Source organism: Montipora capricornis, chromosome 4 (genome assembly GCF_036669925.1).
Source record: "Montipora capricornis isolate CH-2021 chromosome 4, ASM3666992v2, whole genome shotgun sequence".
In the NCBI taxonomy this organism is placed as follows: Eukaryota; Metazoa; Cnidaria; class Anthozoa; order Scleractinia; family Acroporidae; genus Montipora; species Montipora capricornis.
Window position 1 is genome coordinate 41,009,605 of NC_090886.1, and position 15,000 is coordinate 41,024,604.

Here is a 15,000-nt window from a genome sequence, read left to right on the forward strand (position 1 = left end):
AAGAATACCAGATTTAAATCAAACCAGTTGTTTTGCAACAATACTATATCAACCTTTAAGACTATCAGTTCCAAGTTTATAAGAGCCCCGCAGTCAACTTGTTTTGCCAGGAAGACCATTTAACTTATGGAAAACAAGAGCAGTCTTAAATTGTTAAATGCAGAAATCCACTAGCATCCTCCACCTTTAATTCATTGTACATTTCATGATTGTAAGAATGCTGGTGGAATTCTAGTTAATTAAGGCTTAGGTGATATGGTATAAAGAGGTCATGTCAACAATAAACTACAGTTTAAGGAACAACTTGACAATAACAGATATTAATATAATTACAAAGGTGATTAATGAAAACTCTCTGTACTGACTGGTTGCACTTGAGGTGATAATTTCCCGATAATAACATAGCGGTTTATATTTAAATGGCCGCAAGCTGTTTTGTCCAGGTGACAGACGAAGAAATAATTGGTTTCAAAGAACATGCACATTAAATTTTTTCAAATAATCACCCATGTAATTTTACTAAAACAATAATTATTATTCACCTCAGGCTCAGTGAATATCGGTGAATAAAAACCGAGACAAATATTCACCTCCCCTTCGGCAAATAATTGTTGTTAATCATTAACCACGACTTTCTGTTCCTTCCACTGTTGTTTAACCATTCATGCCGTTTAAAATAACAACAAGAAATTACAATACTAAGACTTCAGCAACTCCAACATAACGAACTGTGTATAGACAAGGACTCCGGACCCCAGCTTCTATAACAATGACAGAACTTCCCATTTGCTCTCGCGATTTTAGATGACCTGAACAATTTGACACCACTTTGCACATGTATGCAAGTCATTCACTGTTAGACCAATATCAGTACCAATACCAGTACCAGTACTTGGGAAGAAAATTGTAACCCAGTTATAATTGTGAGCAGTTGTTGAGAAGAAATTTGGTGACTACACTGCTCAAACAGTCAAGTTTACCAGGGTTTAACATTTTCAAATCAAACCATGATTGATATTTACCGAAGACATTTCATTACCAGATTATGAGCCGACCAGCCGGAGTGATTGAATAACACCACACAGACAGCATTGTAACAAATGAAAGCAGGCGAGTGTCTGCGTCACATGACTTACCATAACCCACATTACTATTGTATCCACCCGGTCGGCTACCTCCTCTGCCACCACTGTGTATTGTACCAATCAAATCAATTCATTGTTCAGAAGTGGTTCAGTTGTGGTACATGGTACCTCAGTCAACCAGTTTAAAGGTAAATTCTAACAATTCATTAATTAATATTGCTTAAACTAACAAAAAGGCCAATACTTTTCAAAAAAACCACAAGTCTAAAACGTTTACAAGCACAGGAAATGGCAAAAAAGAGGAAAAAGACAGTTAACCAAGATCAGAACTTACAGTGCGATGCAACTTACCGTGGTCACCTAACAACATTTTTTACATATTGTCCGCCAGTCAGGATGTGTGAATTGTGAATTTGATTGACAGTCACGCCTCCTTGCAAAGTTTGCACAGTTGTAAGTTGAACACTGTTGCATGGGTTGTTGAGTTGACGTATTTACACGTAATTGTCAAATGTGAAAGTTTGTTGGGTTGCCATGGTAAGGCACGCTGCACTGTAAGGACTTTTATTTGTACATCTTGATTTTAAATGAACGATTATGTTTTGCATGAAACAGTATTTTTGCCTCCATTCTCTCAGTCAATAAGTATACATTAGCACAACTTGTCGTGAAAGAAAACCAAGTTGAGACCCATCCACATATATCTGGATATTTTTAAAAACAGACAATCTTTCCTCCGTTTCCGGACTTTTGTCCACAGGAATACAGCGTTTTCCGTCACAAAGGTTTTTTTAAAATGGATGATTAATTGTATTCGTGTGGATGGGTGAAAATGGAGGTTTTTGACCATGATGACATCAGAGGCTTGTGATAACACAGGGAGCCATAAGCCGGCACATATTCTGTAGGTGAAGGTTGGTGCTTTCAAATAGTTTTTGCAGATCTGTGTGGGAGTGAGCAAATTCGATCCAAAAATGCTATGTGTGGATGCAGACTTCTTTATGCACAGAGGAATAACTCTCCATTTTCAAAATTAATATGCAGATACATGTGGACAGGGCCTGAGTTTCCTTCAGCTCAAACACTAGGCAGCTGTTTTATGCCCCTCTACCTCCATGCTGAAGGAAAGATAGGGTTGTAAATCTAAGGCTGGTTTACACTAGTTAGTAGAATGTAGAGTTGCAAGAATGCCAAGGGTTGACAAAAGTCAACCAATGGAGATTCAAAAGCAAATAAGAACCTTGACAGAATTTAATTGTGACGGCCATCTTTTTTCTCTTACTACATATAGCAAAAACTGAAAGCACAAAGACGAAAAACAAAAATATTACAATGTTGATCATTTAATTGATAATTTGCTCTTTGCTTTCAACTACACCTGTACTACCTTTGCTTTAACAGACTAGAAGTCTGTTCTTTTCTGCTAACAACTCTGACATTGATTTTATTGCTAGTGAAAATCAGTTTTAGATTTAACATTCTTAAAGTCAATGGATTTAAGGCTGGTTACACTGAACATGATAGGAATGGGGAAGTCACCACTTAACATACAGGTGTACGTCAGACTCTGCTAGAGAATATCACTGAAACTGTTCGATAAAAATAATTATGTAACCCTCATTTCTTTGGCAAATCCCCAAAAGATTACAAAAGATTCTTTTTGACAAAACCCCCAGAAGCATCTCAAGCATTAAATTAGTTGTGCCAGGAGTTCAACGTTGCTTATTTCATGGGTCTATTATTTTCATAGGCATTCCATATAACATTATTTTATTTCACATCCATTCTATGGTTTGGAACACTTTGAATTTTTTTATGCATGCATGGGTGGGTGATGGCAAAATCTTCATATTGATTTTATTCCCCTGATTTAAACCATTAATAGCCAACACACTAAAAAAACATAAGTAAGAATAATACATAAATATTATTGACCCTTGGTTTAAGATGAGTTATCAGTGCCCAGGGTTTTCAATAATATCTGAAGTTGGTGGTTGGTTCGAATATCTAGAGTAAGCAACTGAATCAACAAGGAATCTAAAAGCCCCATTCTCCAGGTGTCTGGGGACATGCAATTTTTAAAAGAACAATCCCAAGCATGACACTTCAAAAGCAAAATTGATGATCATGTTTGTACAACTTGACATTGTCATTGTCAAAATGAGTTTTAATCTTAGGTTTGAAAGAAACTGCCTTTATATTTTTTTTCAATTTAAAGAAAAAAGTAGCAGAAACCTATGAGTGAAGTTGCCGATGTTTTTTGTTGGCTGTTGGTACCTACTGAGACCACTTAGTGCCCAAGGTAGAGGACCAATATTTCTAGTGCTTGGAGAGGCTTCAGAAGAGTTTTGGAGACTGCCTAACTTTATTTGATCATCACTTTTATAAATATCATTTTTAACCTTTTGAAATAATAAATGACTATAATTTATAATGACAGCTACTACAGTAAGACTGCACATTGCTCCAAAGAGCAGAGGAACCTGTGATCACAATCATGACAGTTTATTGTCAGTAACCAGCTAAATTCAATCACCCACTTAAACTAAACCACCACAATAGATTTGGATTTTTCTACCCACCATTCCAGAACCAGAATAAGAAAAACCTTCCTTAGATATTTACCTGTATCTTTTTATAGTAATGCAACCCAAGGGATGGGTGTTAAAACAAGGTTAATAAATTAACACTATTGCCAGTTGATACATGCATGTCACAGTCAACACTTCATGACCTCTGTTTCAGGTGACATGATTACTTGAAACTCCTCTAGCTGTACTTGTATAAATTATGTATCAACCACTTTTGATGTCTCAATGTTATTCAAACTGAATCAACAAGTAATCGTTTGATCGATCAGGCTCCAATTGATTATCAAGAGCACAATTACTACAGTCAAAACACTATTGCCCTGGATCAATGAATTTAAATGACTGGTGTCTAATATTGTGAATACCAAAAGATGGGAACTCCCCTTCCTTTTCAAAGGAACCTTCATCCTTTCCGCTATCAAAATCCAAAAAAAATAATAATAAATAGAATGTACAGAAATGAAAATCTGAACCTACCCGCCTCTTCCTCCTCCTCCACCGTAACCACCACCACCTTGTCCATAAGAACTCTGTCCATACCCACCACTCCCACGTCCAGCATCTCCCTGGTATCCACCACTAGGATATCCGCCGCCGCCACCACCACCACCGCCACCACCAGCACTACCCTGATCATTACCATAACCTCCAGCTGCAGGGGCTTGTTGATAGCCTCCACCCTGCTGGTATGCCGGTGCTTGTTGGTAGTCAGTTCCCGTGCTTGGTTGGGGATAACCACCACTCTGTTGCTGCTGACCATATCCTTGATACTGCGAGGATTGACCGGTTGCAGGATAGCTGCTATTGCTGGCAGGAGCTTGGTAACCTGTGTAGGATGTTCCTGTGGTCTGGTAGCCTGGTGCTGTTCCATACGCTGCTGTTCCAGATGCCTGGGTTTGGGCTTGGTAGGAGGTTGACTGATAAGTACTGGTTGGAGCCGGGTATGATTGGTAACTTTGTGCTACAGGATAACTACAAGAGCAACAACAAAAGACAAGTTTTTACAGATATTAAGGACGGTGCCTACTAATTTTTGCCCCAGTTTATCATTATGTAGGAAATGTAGATGTTAACAAGTGTTATTGAAATCCAAAAAGAAAACTGGGGGTAACCATGCAATTTTAATTCATGAATAATGTTTGTAAAAAGCTTTAAAATACAAACGAAAAAGATTCATTATCCCTCCAAAATGCATGGTTACCACCCACTTTCTTTCTAGATACCAAGACTACCGGTACTTAGTAAGGTCTACTTTCTCCAGATAGTTTTAAACCGCGCAAAAATATCCCTGTATTAGTAAGCATCACCGATAGGAAACCAGAGTATCTAGAGATGCGCAGAACGTATGCGCAATAACATTAGTAGGCGCTGTCCTTAAAAACCCTCAGTTTTTATATACAGTCTTCTTCTAAAAGTTTGCTTTGATTTGCTTGATAGTTGGGACAAGAAGAGCAGAAATTTAACATAAATAAGTTTCATGTATTTTTATCTACAAGTTTTAGCCTGAGATTTACCATAACTGCAAAGCCAAATTTGTCTCTTATAGTAGCAGACTTCATGGATAAACAAAACAAACAACATTGGAACATGATTGTTAATGCACGACTATCTATTACATAACCATCCATCAGACTTCCCAAGTTTCTTTTTTCTCAAAATTTATGATTTGATTAAGTGTTGATTTTCTTTCTGTACAGTGTCCACAATTAGTGCCTCAATGCTAAATAATTTAATTTAATTTAATTTACCAGTATTTTATTTTATTGATTACCGTATTTACCTGTGTATAAGTCGACCTTTTATGGCCTCAAAAGAAGCTCCAAAAATCGCCCTCGACTTATACACGGGTCAAAGATTTTGAGCCAAGTTCCAGCTAAGTAATTTATTCAAAATTAACATACCGGTAATAATGTTAACGTTGTCTTGGGCATAACGACGGCAGTGGACAAAAGCCGACGTAAAAGACTTCAAAATGAATGACAAAAGACTTCAAAACGAATGTAAGCAATTCCAGTTGAAATGAAAAAGGATTTGTCCAACTCTAAATGTTGAAGATACTCACAAGCACAAATATGAAATAGACACTGGAAATTTTCGTTTTCCAAAGGCAGAAAGCTCTAAAAGTCATTTCTGTTTCTTCGAATAAAACACGATCGTTCAACGGCTTAGTAACCTGGAGCAATACCTCGTGTTTGCGTGCAAGCGTCGTCACTCGTGTTGCGTGAAAATGCTGGTTGGTAATGAATGTTTTTTATTCTTTATACAAACCTGGCAGATTTAAATGCTTTTGCAAACTTCGTATTGTTTGGTTTATGAGTTTTGTTTTGTTTGTCATTTGAGAAATTATAAGTCAAGGACCAATTAAACCTTGCACATTTTCGCATCGTTCGCAAGTTATTTTCAAAGATTGACTCCTGCTTCTGTGATGTTGCATTGTGCTTATCCTCTAAAGCCCTTTATCCTTGAACAACGAAACAGGTGAGTTTGAGGATTACATGTTCGATTTTCTGAGAACTTTTTTCGAAACTCAAGGACAAAATGCCTGCATATACAACAGCTGTTTAACAACAAAACTATTAAGCGCTTGAGGCCCTGATTTTTTCGTGTATCCACATTTCCAGAAATCGAAGAATACAAGATTAGTGTTCCATGAACATTTAACATAGAAATTAAGAAATTGCGTTGTTTACCATCAAAAATGGGGGGGTCGACTTATACATGGGATCGACTTATACACGGGTAAATACGGTACTTGTTTGTGAATTTATAGGCAAATTTGATTATACACCTGTATTTAGATAGAATTTGTGGCTGTTATAAATATTAAATAATATTATTATTTAATACACTTGACACTTAAATAAAGTTCATTATCATTATTACTACTGATTGAATTATCTAGTTTTCTTGATTTGAACAGGAGTTAAATAGTCTCAGTCTGTAACCAACCAACACTGTTAGTCGCGAGGGCACGATTCTTTAACATAACCCCACCACCACAGAAGTTATAAACCACTATTGAAGAATTTAAGGTACATGTATCACAACAAACAAAGCTAAAATGCTTCAAAATGATTTGTTTTATTTGGAGCAACTTACAATAGGCCACTTCGGAAAATACCATAATACTCTTTGTTTATCCCCCCAAATTTTGCATAAGCATGGTTTTTGTTTTGTCTTGGGACTTACAATGGAAACAATGCTTATGCAAAATTTGGGGGGAAAAACAAAGAGTATTAAGGTATTTTCCGAAGTGGCCTATACCAGGGCTTGGAATTAACGACAAAATCCAGTCGCAATTTTGCCACAAGATACAAAAACTTAGTCATAATTGTGCAAATTTTAGTCGCAAAATCTTTGCGCTGCATTGTGTCGTAAGCAGTTTAGTAAAACAAAATATGAGCCCGCAATACTTGTTTGTAAAGAAACTGCTGAAAATGGCGAATGATCAAAGAAAATGAGTTATGCATGTAACATTGCAGCTAAATTGCACTACAATTACGCTATCTTCACATTGAAAGAAAATTCATGGTGAGAAACAAAATAATTTTGTCATTTCTGCATTTATTTTAGCAAAAGTAGCAGCAAAGTGGCAACTGCTAACCCTTTTGTTTTGAAAGAGCAAAGATGAAAACAAGTCACAAATTTGCGACTTCTCGAGATATTTTAGTCACAAGATATTTTAGTCGCAACCGCTGTATTGGTTGCAATTTTGAGCCCTGAATACCCGGCTTCATCTCAACAAAAATTGTCTTCTTGTTGCGCCACACTTTGAAAAACAATGCACACTATTTTCATGTCCATTCATGTTTATTCCACATGCTGAGGCAAAATTAATGTTTTAACCCTTTCCTTCTTACATGTAAGAGTGACACTTACCAGGGCTTGAAATTAACTTTTTTGCTCAGGTGCCAGCTGGCGACTAATGGGAAAAATTTGGTTGCCAGATAATAGATTTTGGTCACCAAGTTATGGCCTTGCGCACGGTATTGGTTGTCAAACGCTCGTTTTCGACAATAACCGACTTTTAGCTGTCATTTCTTTGCTACAAAGTATTTATCTGGAATATTACCGAGAACAAACGCTTGTCTATTATGTCTGCTTTTTATTTTGATACTTGCCTTGCGTTTATTTTGCTTTGTTAGCACACAGCACCAAGACAAAGTTGGTGGAATCGGAAAATTTTTCGTCCGGCGCGTTACATTTTGATCCCAAACATTGCACTTTTAACATCGTTTCTATCGTTTGTATCGTTTCAAACTTTCTATCGTTCGTTTGGTTCGCGGCATCTATCGTTTGAAACGATGGAAAGAAAAAGTTTAAAGCGTTTCGAAGGTTTCAAAGGTTTCGAGCCTTCCTAAGTTTGTACTTTGCGTGAGAGAATTAGTCACGTACTGAGTAAAAATTGTCACGTGCTAGGCAACCAAACTTTGTTCAGTGAAGCAGAACGAGGTAATTGTTTTGTTCAGGCGCTTTTCACGGCTTTGCAATTTTCAAAACTGGAATTTTAGCGTGTATTTTGGATTTTGTACGAAAGAAATATTTCAGAGGAACGATTAAAACGAAAGAAACCAAGTGTTTTACAAACCATCGAAACGATTCAAACGAAACGAACCAAACGAACCAAACCATATATCAAACGATTTGAACGCTAAGCGAAACGAAAAATTTAATTTTGGCGTGATGATTAAAAACTTAGTGCAAAAACTAGTAGTGTAACGCTAGTTCTACCACTATTACTCTAAAAGTACTCATTGTCTGTGGATGAATGTTTCCCAGGGTATTGTCCAACTAATGTGCACCTAAATTGTTAAGGTTCTTGGGCAATTTCGTGAGAGAAAGAAAATATTTACACAAACATCTCAATCGCGTTCACTGCTGTTTTTCTCGCTGATTTCAAGTGCGGATTTTTTATTTTGTTGTTAATTGAAAACAGAAAGATATTTTGAAGCTTTCTTTTTACCAGCTAAATGCACATGAAATTTACTTTCCATTTCTGTTTTTAGATTATTACAGTAACGTTGTAATCTTAACATCTAGCGCTTTATTTAGCGTTACATGTTTTGGTACGCATTTGACAACCAATACCGTGCGCAAGGCCTTATTTAATATATGACTTACGTGAGAACAGGATTTTATATGTTACTTTACATGCAAGGAAAGTCAAAATTATTAAATAGCAAAAAAAAAAAAAAACGGCAGTATGAGAAAGACCTCTAAAGCCACTGTTGAACATTTCAGCTTTGTCTTTTAATAGTTTGGTGATGGTGTACTTTAAGGTTTTTTGAAATGGCACGAGGCACAGTCCGTGTTTTCCATAGCAAGGCAAACATGGGTCCTTTATCCTTGCTTTTCACCTCTTCAAAGCGTAGTTCTTTATTCTCCTACAGCTTGTGTGGCAAGCAACTTACCTTTATCACGAATGAACGCAATACTACAATTGCTCGGCCTAGGGCCCTCACACAACCACAATGCTCATACCAGTCTCCGACCGGGATAAAAGGAGTGGCTTGTGTACGGTTTCAGTAGCCTCTAGAATCAGAGGAACTTGGTTTCTTAAGATACTTTTCTACCAATATTTATCTCCATTCATTTATCACCTTGTGCAGTCAATTTTGCAGGTGTTCGCTTTCTAACAGAGTTCGCCAACCCACTTTTACGTTAAGGGTACAGATTGCTTTTTGAAGGTTCCATACAAGTTTCAAACTAATTATGCGATTTCCAGGTTCATTATCAATATATTATCAATACCAAGCTATTTCCGTGGAGGTCCTTTGATAATTTGGCTAAATTTACGTTTTCAGCACTCTTAAGTGTTTTTTCGTCTGCTTTGTAGTTTTTGAGATATAAGGCATTTCATCAGACATGGTTGAAAAATTGAAATTAGGCCATGAAGTGCAAAGTAGGTCACGGGAATAGGGGGTCATGTTTCCTCAGTTTCCTGTGGGGCTTAAAGGGTTAATAGCACAAAATGTCCTTCGATACTTCGGTCACTACGTTTTCTTGGTGCCATATTGTTTCAGCGACTTTATGGGATTGTGGGTGCACTTAATTAAACACCGTATGCTTCTTGCTGGTTAGTTACATTTTGTGCCCGGAAGACGAAGATTCAGCAAGAAGTTTAATTGAAAATTTAATTAACAATGTGAGAAACCGATTTTCTTGTAGTATTCATACATAACGTATTTTAGTGGGGAAAGAAAGGTGAGTCGTGTTCTAGCTACCAGTTCCAAACGCTTTTATCATATAAAGATTCAAATATAAGAGTTGTCTACTGTTTATGCTGGGTTATCAGACAAAACGTTATTTGCCAGCTGGCGACCAGTTCTGAAAATCTAGTCGCCAGCACTGGCAACCAGTGAGTTGCAATTTCAAGCCCTGCTTACAGATTTTACTTGTCAATGGGAGCCGCTTCAGGGTTAAGCCACTGTTACATAATTATTGCAGCTTTTTTAGATTTTGGTTTCACACAATTGACAAACCATGGCAACGGAGACGGAGTTTGGCAGAAGTAAATTAAATGATGGAAGGATTACAAAGCACGTGTAACAGTTATTGGCCGAGAGAAAGTTTTTAAGGAGTCGATGAAACAGTGGATCCATAAGCAAATGTCATATGGTGGAATGGTTGCTTAATTTTAATTTACTTAATTTGAAGAATGGTATTACAAATCCTTTACTTTTGTGCAGACTGGTTTTATATAAGAATACAAGAATTACCCTGTTGTCCCTGTGGTTCCTCCATACATCGCTGTTCCAGTATTTTGGGGGTATCCAGCCCCATCTGCAATGAAACGAGAAGGCAAGAGGTGATTTGAACAGACCTTTCCACGGTTTCTGATGCTATCTTGGTTGGGGGACAAACGCGGTTTAAAATACAGTGAATGTGTGGGATTTTGGCCGAATTCAAACTTCTATAGCTCTGATGCAAAAAGGCAGATTTCAAAAATTTAAAAATATTTTTGTCCTTTTTCTTAAAGGGGCTAGGTCACGCAATTTTAGGCATATTCATAGAATTAACTAAAATATCAAAATAACTGTTCAAAACTATAGAAGAACTCTACCAAAACACAGGGAAGCCAAGAAGGGACATGGATGGACAAAACTAGAGAGGATTGAAATGGATTGAATTTGGGTAAATTTGAAAAACGTTGGTCCACCTTTTTTCAAATTTATATCAGTCTATATCAAAATGTCATTTACAAAGTTGGAAAATCATTCTCAGTTGTTATGCGGCCGTGATTTTGCAAATGAAAAACTCTTGCTCTGCCAATTTGACGTTTAGAGCTCATAATTAACAAAATTAAACAAAGTTACCTGAAATAGCGTGACCTAGCCTCTTTAATATCATTCACTCAAATGGAAAATTAGATCATTGCACAAGGCACATCTGAAAATTGGATCTTAGAAAATCCCTCATGTCACTTCAAATTTTGCGGGAATTTGCATCATTTTGTTTAAAAGGGTTCATATGAAATTTACAAATTTCATTTAGCGTCGATATAGCTTGATTCTGATTGTCATACGTCACAAAAATAATCTCAATAGAAGTGCTTTTTGAGAGATAATCTCACATGGCTTCTGATAGGATGCGGAAAAAAATTAAAGATTACGCGGAAATTTTTGGCCATATTATGTGGAAACATGCGTTGATTATGCCGAAATTACACCGGATTATGCGGAAATTTAAACAAGTTATAAAACTAATGATTAGACCCGTCCAATGTATTTACATGCTTACGGTAAATCCGTAATCGAAATTGCAACCAATACAATCGCATTTGTGACTGAATTTTTGTCCTTTGTGATTAAAATACATAGAGGAGTCACCAATTTGCGACCAGCTTTCACTGTTGAAATAAAAGGGTTAGCAGTTGGGATTTTGTCGCAACTTTTGGTAAAATAAATAAAGCGATAAAAAATTATTTTGTTTCTCGACATGAATTTTGTTTCAATTTGGAGATAATGGAGCAAAATTGTAATACCTTTGGAGCGCGATCCATTCCCTCGATCATTGACTCAGGGTGCGTTCGATTGACCCTATTCCGGAATAAGAATACGTGGAGTGATGATTTAAAACAGTATGTCTGGCGCTTTTGAAGCAACGAGGATAATAAAGATATGTTTAAAATAGCATTTTAGAAGGTGTTTCATAATTTTAATGTGAATCTCTGTAAAAAACGAAGGAATTGTAACTTCTATTCCATGTACATGTATTCCTATTCCGGAATACGGTCAATCGAACGCACCCTTAGTTTCTTATCAGTCACGTCATTTGCTGAAGTGTAACTGTTTCTTGCCCAATGGGAAGCATTGTAGGAACAAAAACTAGTGTCCAGGCTCATTGGCGAAAAAATGCACGGAAACTGCTTACGATCTTTCTTACGAACTTTCATCTTGCGAACTAAATGGTGTGTTTTCTTCAATGTTCAGGAAAATAAGCGTTTCAAAACAGTCAATTTCTTTGGCTTTTATGTTTTTGAGGATGTTAAGGAGCTGCTTTATGACTAATATCAGGTGTTTCTTGTGTTTTGCGAAAAATATCGGAATTATGCGGAAAATATCAGAATTATGCGGAAGATGCAGATTTCAGTGAATTATGCGGATCCGCATTGCCGCATCCTGTCAGATGCCATGACTCACTTTCCACAATCGTCAGACCTTAAAGGAATTATAATGGTTCAAAGTCTGCAAAATTCCCATACATGCACTGTAATTTAAGCCGTGTTTGCCCCCCAACCAATATGGCGTCAGAAATGTATACATTGAATAAAGTAATCATAAAACCTTCCCTAACAATTTTTATTTTAAATTGATTCATATGCACTGGAAGGCAAAGAAATGAAAAACGGCTGATGGCTGAGGTTTTAAAGGAGCTTTCATTTTTATTCCATCGCATATGGAGTTAACAGTCTCGCAAAAGAAGAATCAAAATATTGGAATAATTTCAAAATACTGGGTCCACTGAATATATATTAATATGCAAATCTATCGTTCTTCACAAGCTCCAGATCAATTGCCATGTGGCGGCCCTGTGTTTATCAGAATTCTGTAGTTGATCCGACATCTTTCCCTCGTGATCCAATCCCACGACATAACTCTTTTATCAATTCGATAAATTTGAAACTAATATTTTCAAGTCTTTTAATTTCGCGATTCACAACCCTGTTAGAGATATCGAGATTTTTTCTCTTGTCGCTTTCATTTTGCTTTACTTTTCGCCCAGAAAGACAACGGCAGCGGTAAAGACAGCCATAACAAAAAAAGAAGAAGCAAAAGGAAGGCAAAAAGTAAAAACCCCTGCTTAAAAGTGTACGATTTCATTGTAGCACAAAGAGAAAGCACTCCCTCCACGAAGGCATGTCTTCCCAACACATCGCTGGTTTCGCCAAAAATGCCACACAATCTCCTTCAAAAAAATCGTCGATATAGCAGAGAAATATACTTACAGCTTTGATCAGCCATTGGAAGCCAAAAACGGGGTCAAAATACGAAGCAAGGGAACAAAAGTTTGTGACCAGAATTATCTACGCTCAACTTCAGAGCAAAGCGTGACCTTTACTAAAAAGAGAAACCACGCTAGAAGTCAGCCTCGTTTTCATGTCATGACGTCACGAAAACTCCCCTCGCCTCAGTCTACGGACATATGGTGTTTTTCGAGGCATTCAATATTCAAGCTTCATGGAATGCTTCATTATCAAGCCGAAATAGTCCTTAACCCTTAGCCCTCCTTCTTTGCCTGTTATGGGCGCTGGTGGTATCGCTGGGGAGTTAAGGGATCATTCAGAGCACGTCGATCGCATTATACGTTCGAATTTCAATGCAGCGAATGGTCAAACAACTTCCATCTCCGCATCATCGCATTCTTACTCCAATCAACAAACCTCGACCAACAATTTCAATTCCACAGGGGAAGCTCTCGAAGAAATGGCTTGTTTTAGCTGCAGTTCCAATTTTTCACTCTTTAGGAGAAAGGTACTTTTTTCCCAATATCAAGCTGAATTGTTTTGTCTTCATTTGTATATGACAATTCTAAAGGTTAGCGCAGCCATGTTCCTGATGTCCAAATTTTTACAAGGCACGTTTTTCCGGGAAGTAAGTAGAGGAGATGCTTTTGAACGACGACCTAAGCTTCATTGTCAGTCGTCAAAAGTATATAACTTTTTTCTCGGAAAAATATAAGCTTAACATAATGTGCTGTTAGGATATTATCAAGTAACTTGTTTTGTCTCAGCTCGCACGAATTCGCTCCAGGCGTTATTTTCGCACCTTTTAGTATTTCGGCACTCAAAATTCTAGTGAAAACAATACTGTTAATTATTTTATTGTTTGTTTGTGCTAGTTATCAACTTTAAAGAAACTGTTTTTATTGCATGGTAACAGCAAACTTGGATCGTAAACAAATATTCCCAATTAACATATGATACACCGGATTACTTGGATCCTCAATCAAACACTGATATGAGGTTATTTACACGGAATGAATTGAATTGGGCCATTAGACAGCCAATGTGCCAATGTTGTGATAATCACACGTTATATTATTCAAAACTGTGGTGAGATCTCTAAATATTGGTGTGATTTTTAAAGAATTTTTATTGCATTCTAGTAGCAGCATGTGGTTTTTTTTTTTTTTTTCATTTGTTCAATGGAGAAGTTACAGGTTAGATTCTACATTTCTTTAACAAATAGATTCCATGTGGCGGTGCGTCTTTTCAGTAATAGATCACAAATGACGTGAAAATGTGGTAAGAACAAAAAAGTGGCACACGAGGCGATAGCAGACAGTGTGTCAATGATGATCCAAATTGCCTCAATCTGAGAAAAAACCAGCACCGGCCAGACTTAGTATTTTACTCTGTTTAACGCCAGACGATTTTACTCGTCAATGGGGAACCACCAGAAGTCAATGGGTTAATCACTCACTGAAAAACTATGTGCCATTAACTAAAATTTTTTGGTTCTTGCTTGCATAAATTTGTGTCACACGTGCAAACCATGTATCAAACGAGTGTTCATTTAACAAGAGGCTACGGTGAGCCTACACTTTAATTCAAGAACTTTTTAGCTGATTTCCTCATTTAATGTTTACAGTATATCAGTGTTTTTTGTGGTAGTGTACTACATACTATGTCACCGGGTTTTGGGAGTGTAAGTCTGTGGTGGCAATAGGCCCGCAGAGCGTGCATAAATCTCGAAAATAAACAGGTCTGTTGGAAGCGAGCTTGAATTTCAACAAATGAGCTGCAAAATCGGCACGAATTTGTGATGCTAGTGAATACTAAAGCCGCTTCCATTTCCAAAACGATGGAATTACCTTGTGAT

General features: G+C 37.1%; 2 protein-coding genes across 3 annotated transcripts in view; one reads left to right on the plus strand and one right to left on the minus strand.

Annotated features, from left to right (window-relative positions):
* LOC138046952 (RNA-binding protein cabeza-like) overlaps nucleotides 1-13,267 on the minus strand; it is a 20,176-nt gene extending 6,909 nt beyond the window's left edge. Inside the window, exons 1-4 of one of the 2 annotated variants that reach the window (XM_068893586.1) lie at nucleotides 13,125-13,267; nucleotides 10,396-10,459; nucleotides 4,154-4,648; nucleotides 1,137-1,189 (exon numbers count right to left, since the gene is read on the minus strand). In XM_068893586.1, coding sequence (XP_068749687.1) covers nucleotides 1,137-1,189; nucleotides 4,154-4,648; nucleotides 10,396-10,459; nucleotides 13,125-13,140 — 628 coding nt within the window. In that variant the 5' untranslated portion in view covers nucleotides 13,141-13,267. Of the gene's footprint in view, nucleotides 1-1,136; nucleotides 1,190-4,153; nucleotides 4,649-10,395; nucleotides 10,460-13,124 lie in introns of those variants that run through there. The other variant, XM_068893587.1, reaches the window with a different exon arrangement.
* A 46-nt stretch (nucleotides 13,268-13,313) lies between these two features.
* LOC138046953 (E3 ubiquitin-protein ligase RNF34-like) overlaps nucleotides 13,314-15,000 on the plus strand; it is a 27,491-nt gene continuing 25,804 nt past the window's right edge. The window contains exon 1 of the mRNA XM_068893588.1: nucleotides 13,314-13,650. Within this exon, the coding sequence (XP_068749689.1) occupies nucleotides 13,420-13,650 (231 nt within the window). The 5' untranslated portion in view covers nucleotides 13,314-13,419. The remainder of the gene's footprint in view (nucleotides 13,651-15,000) is intronic.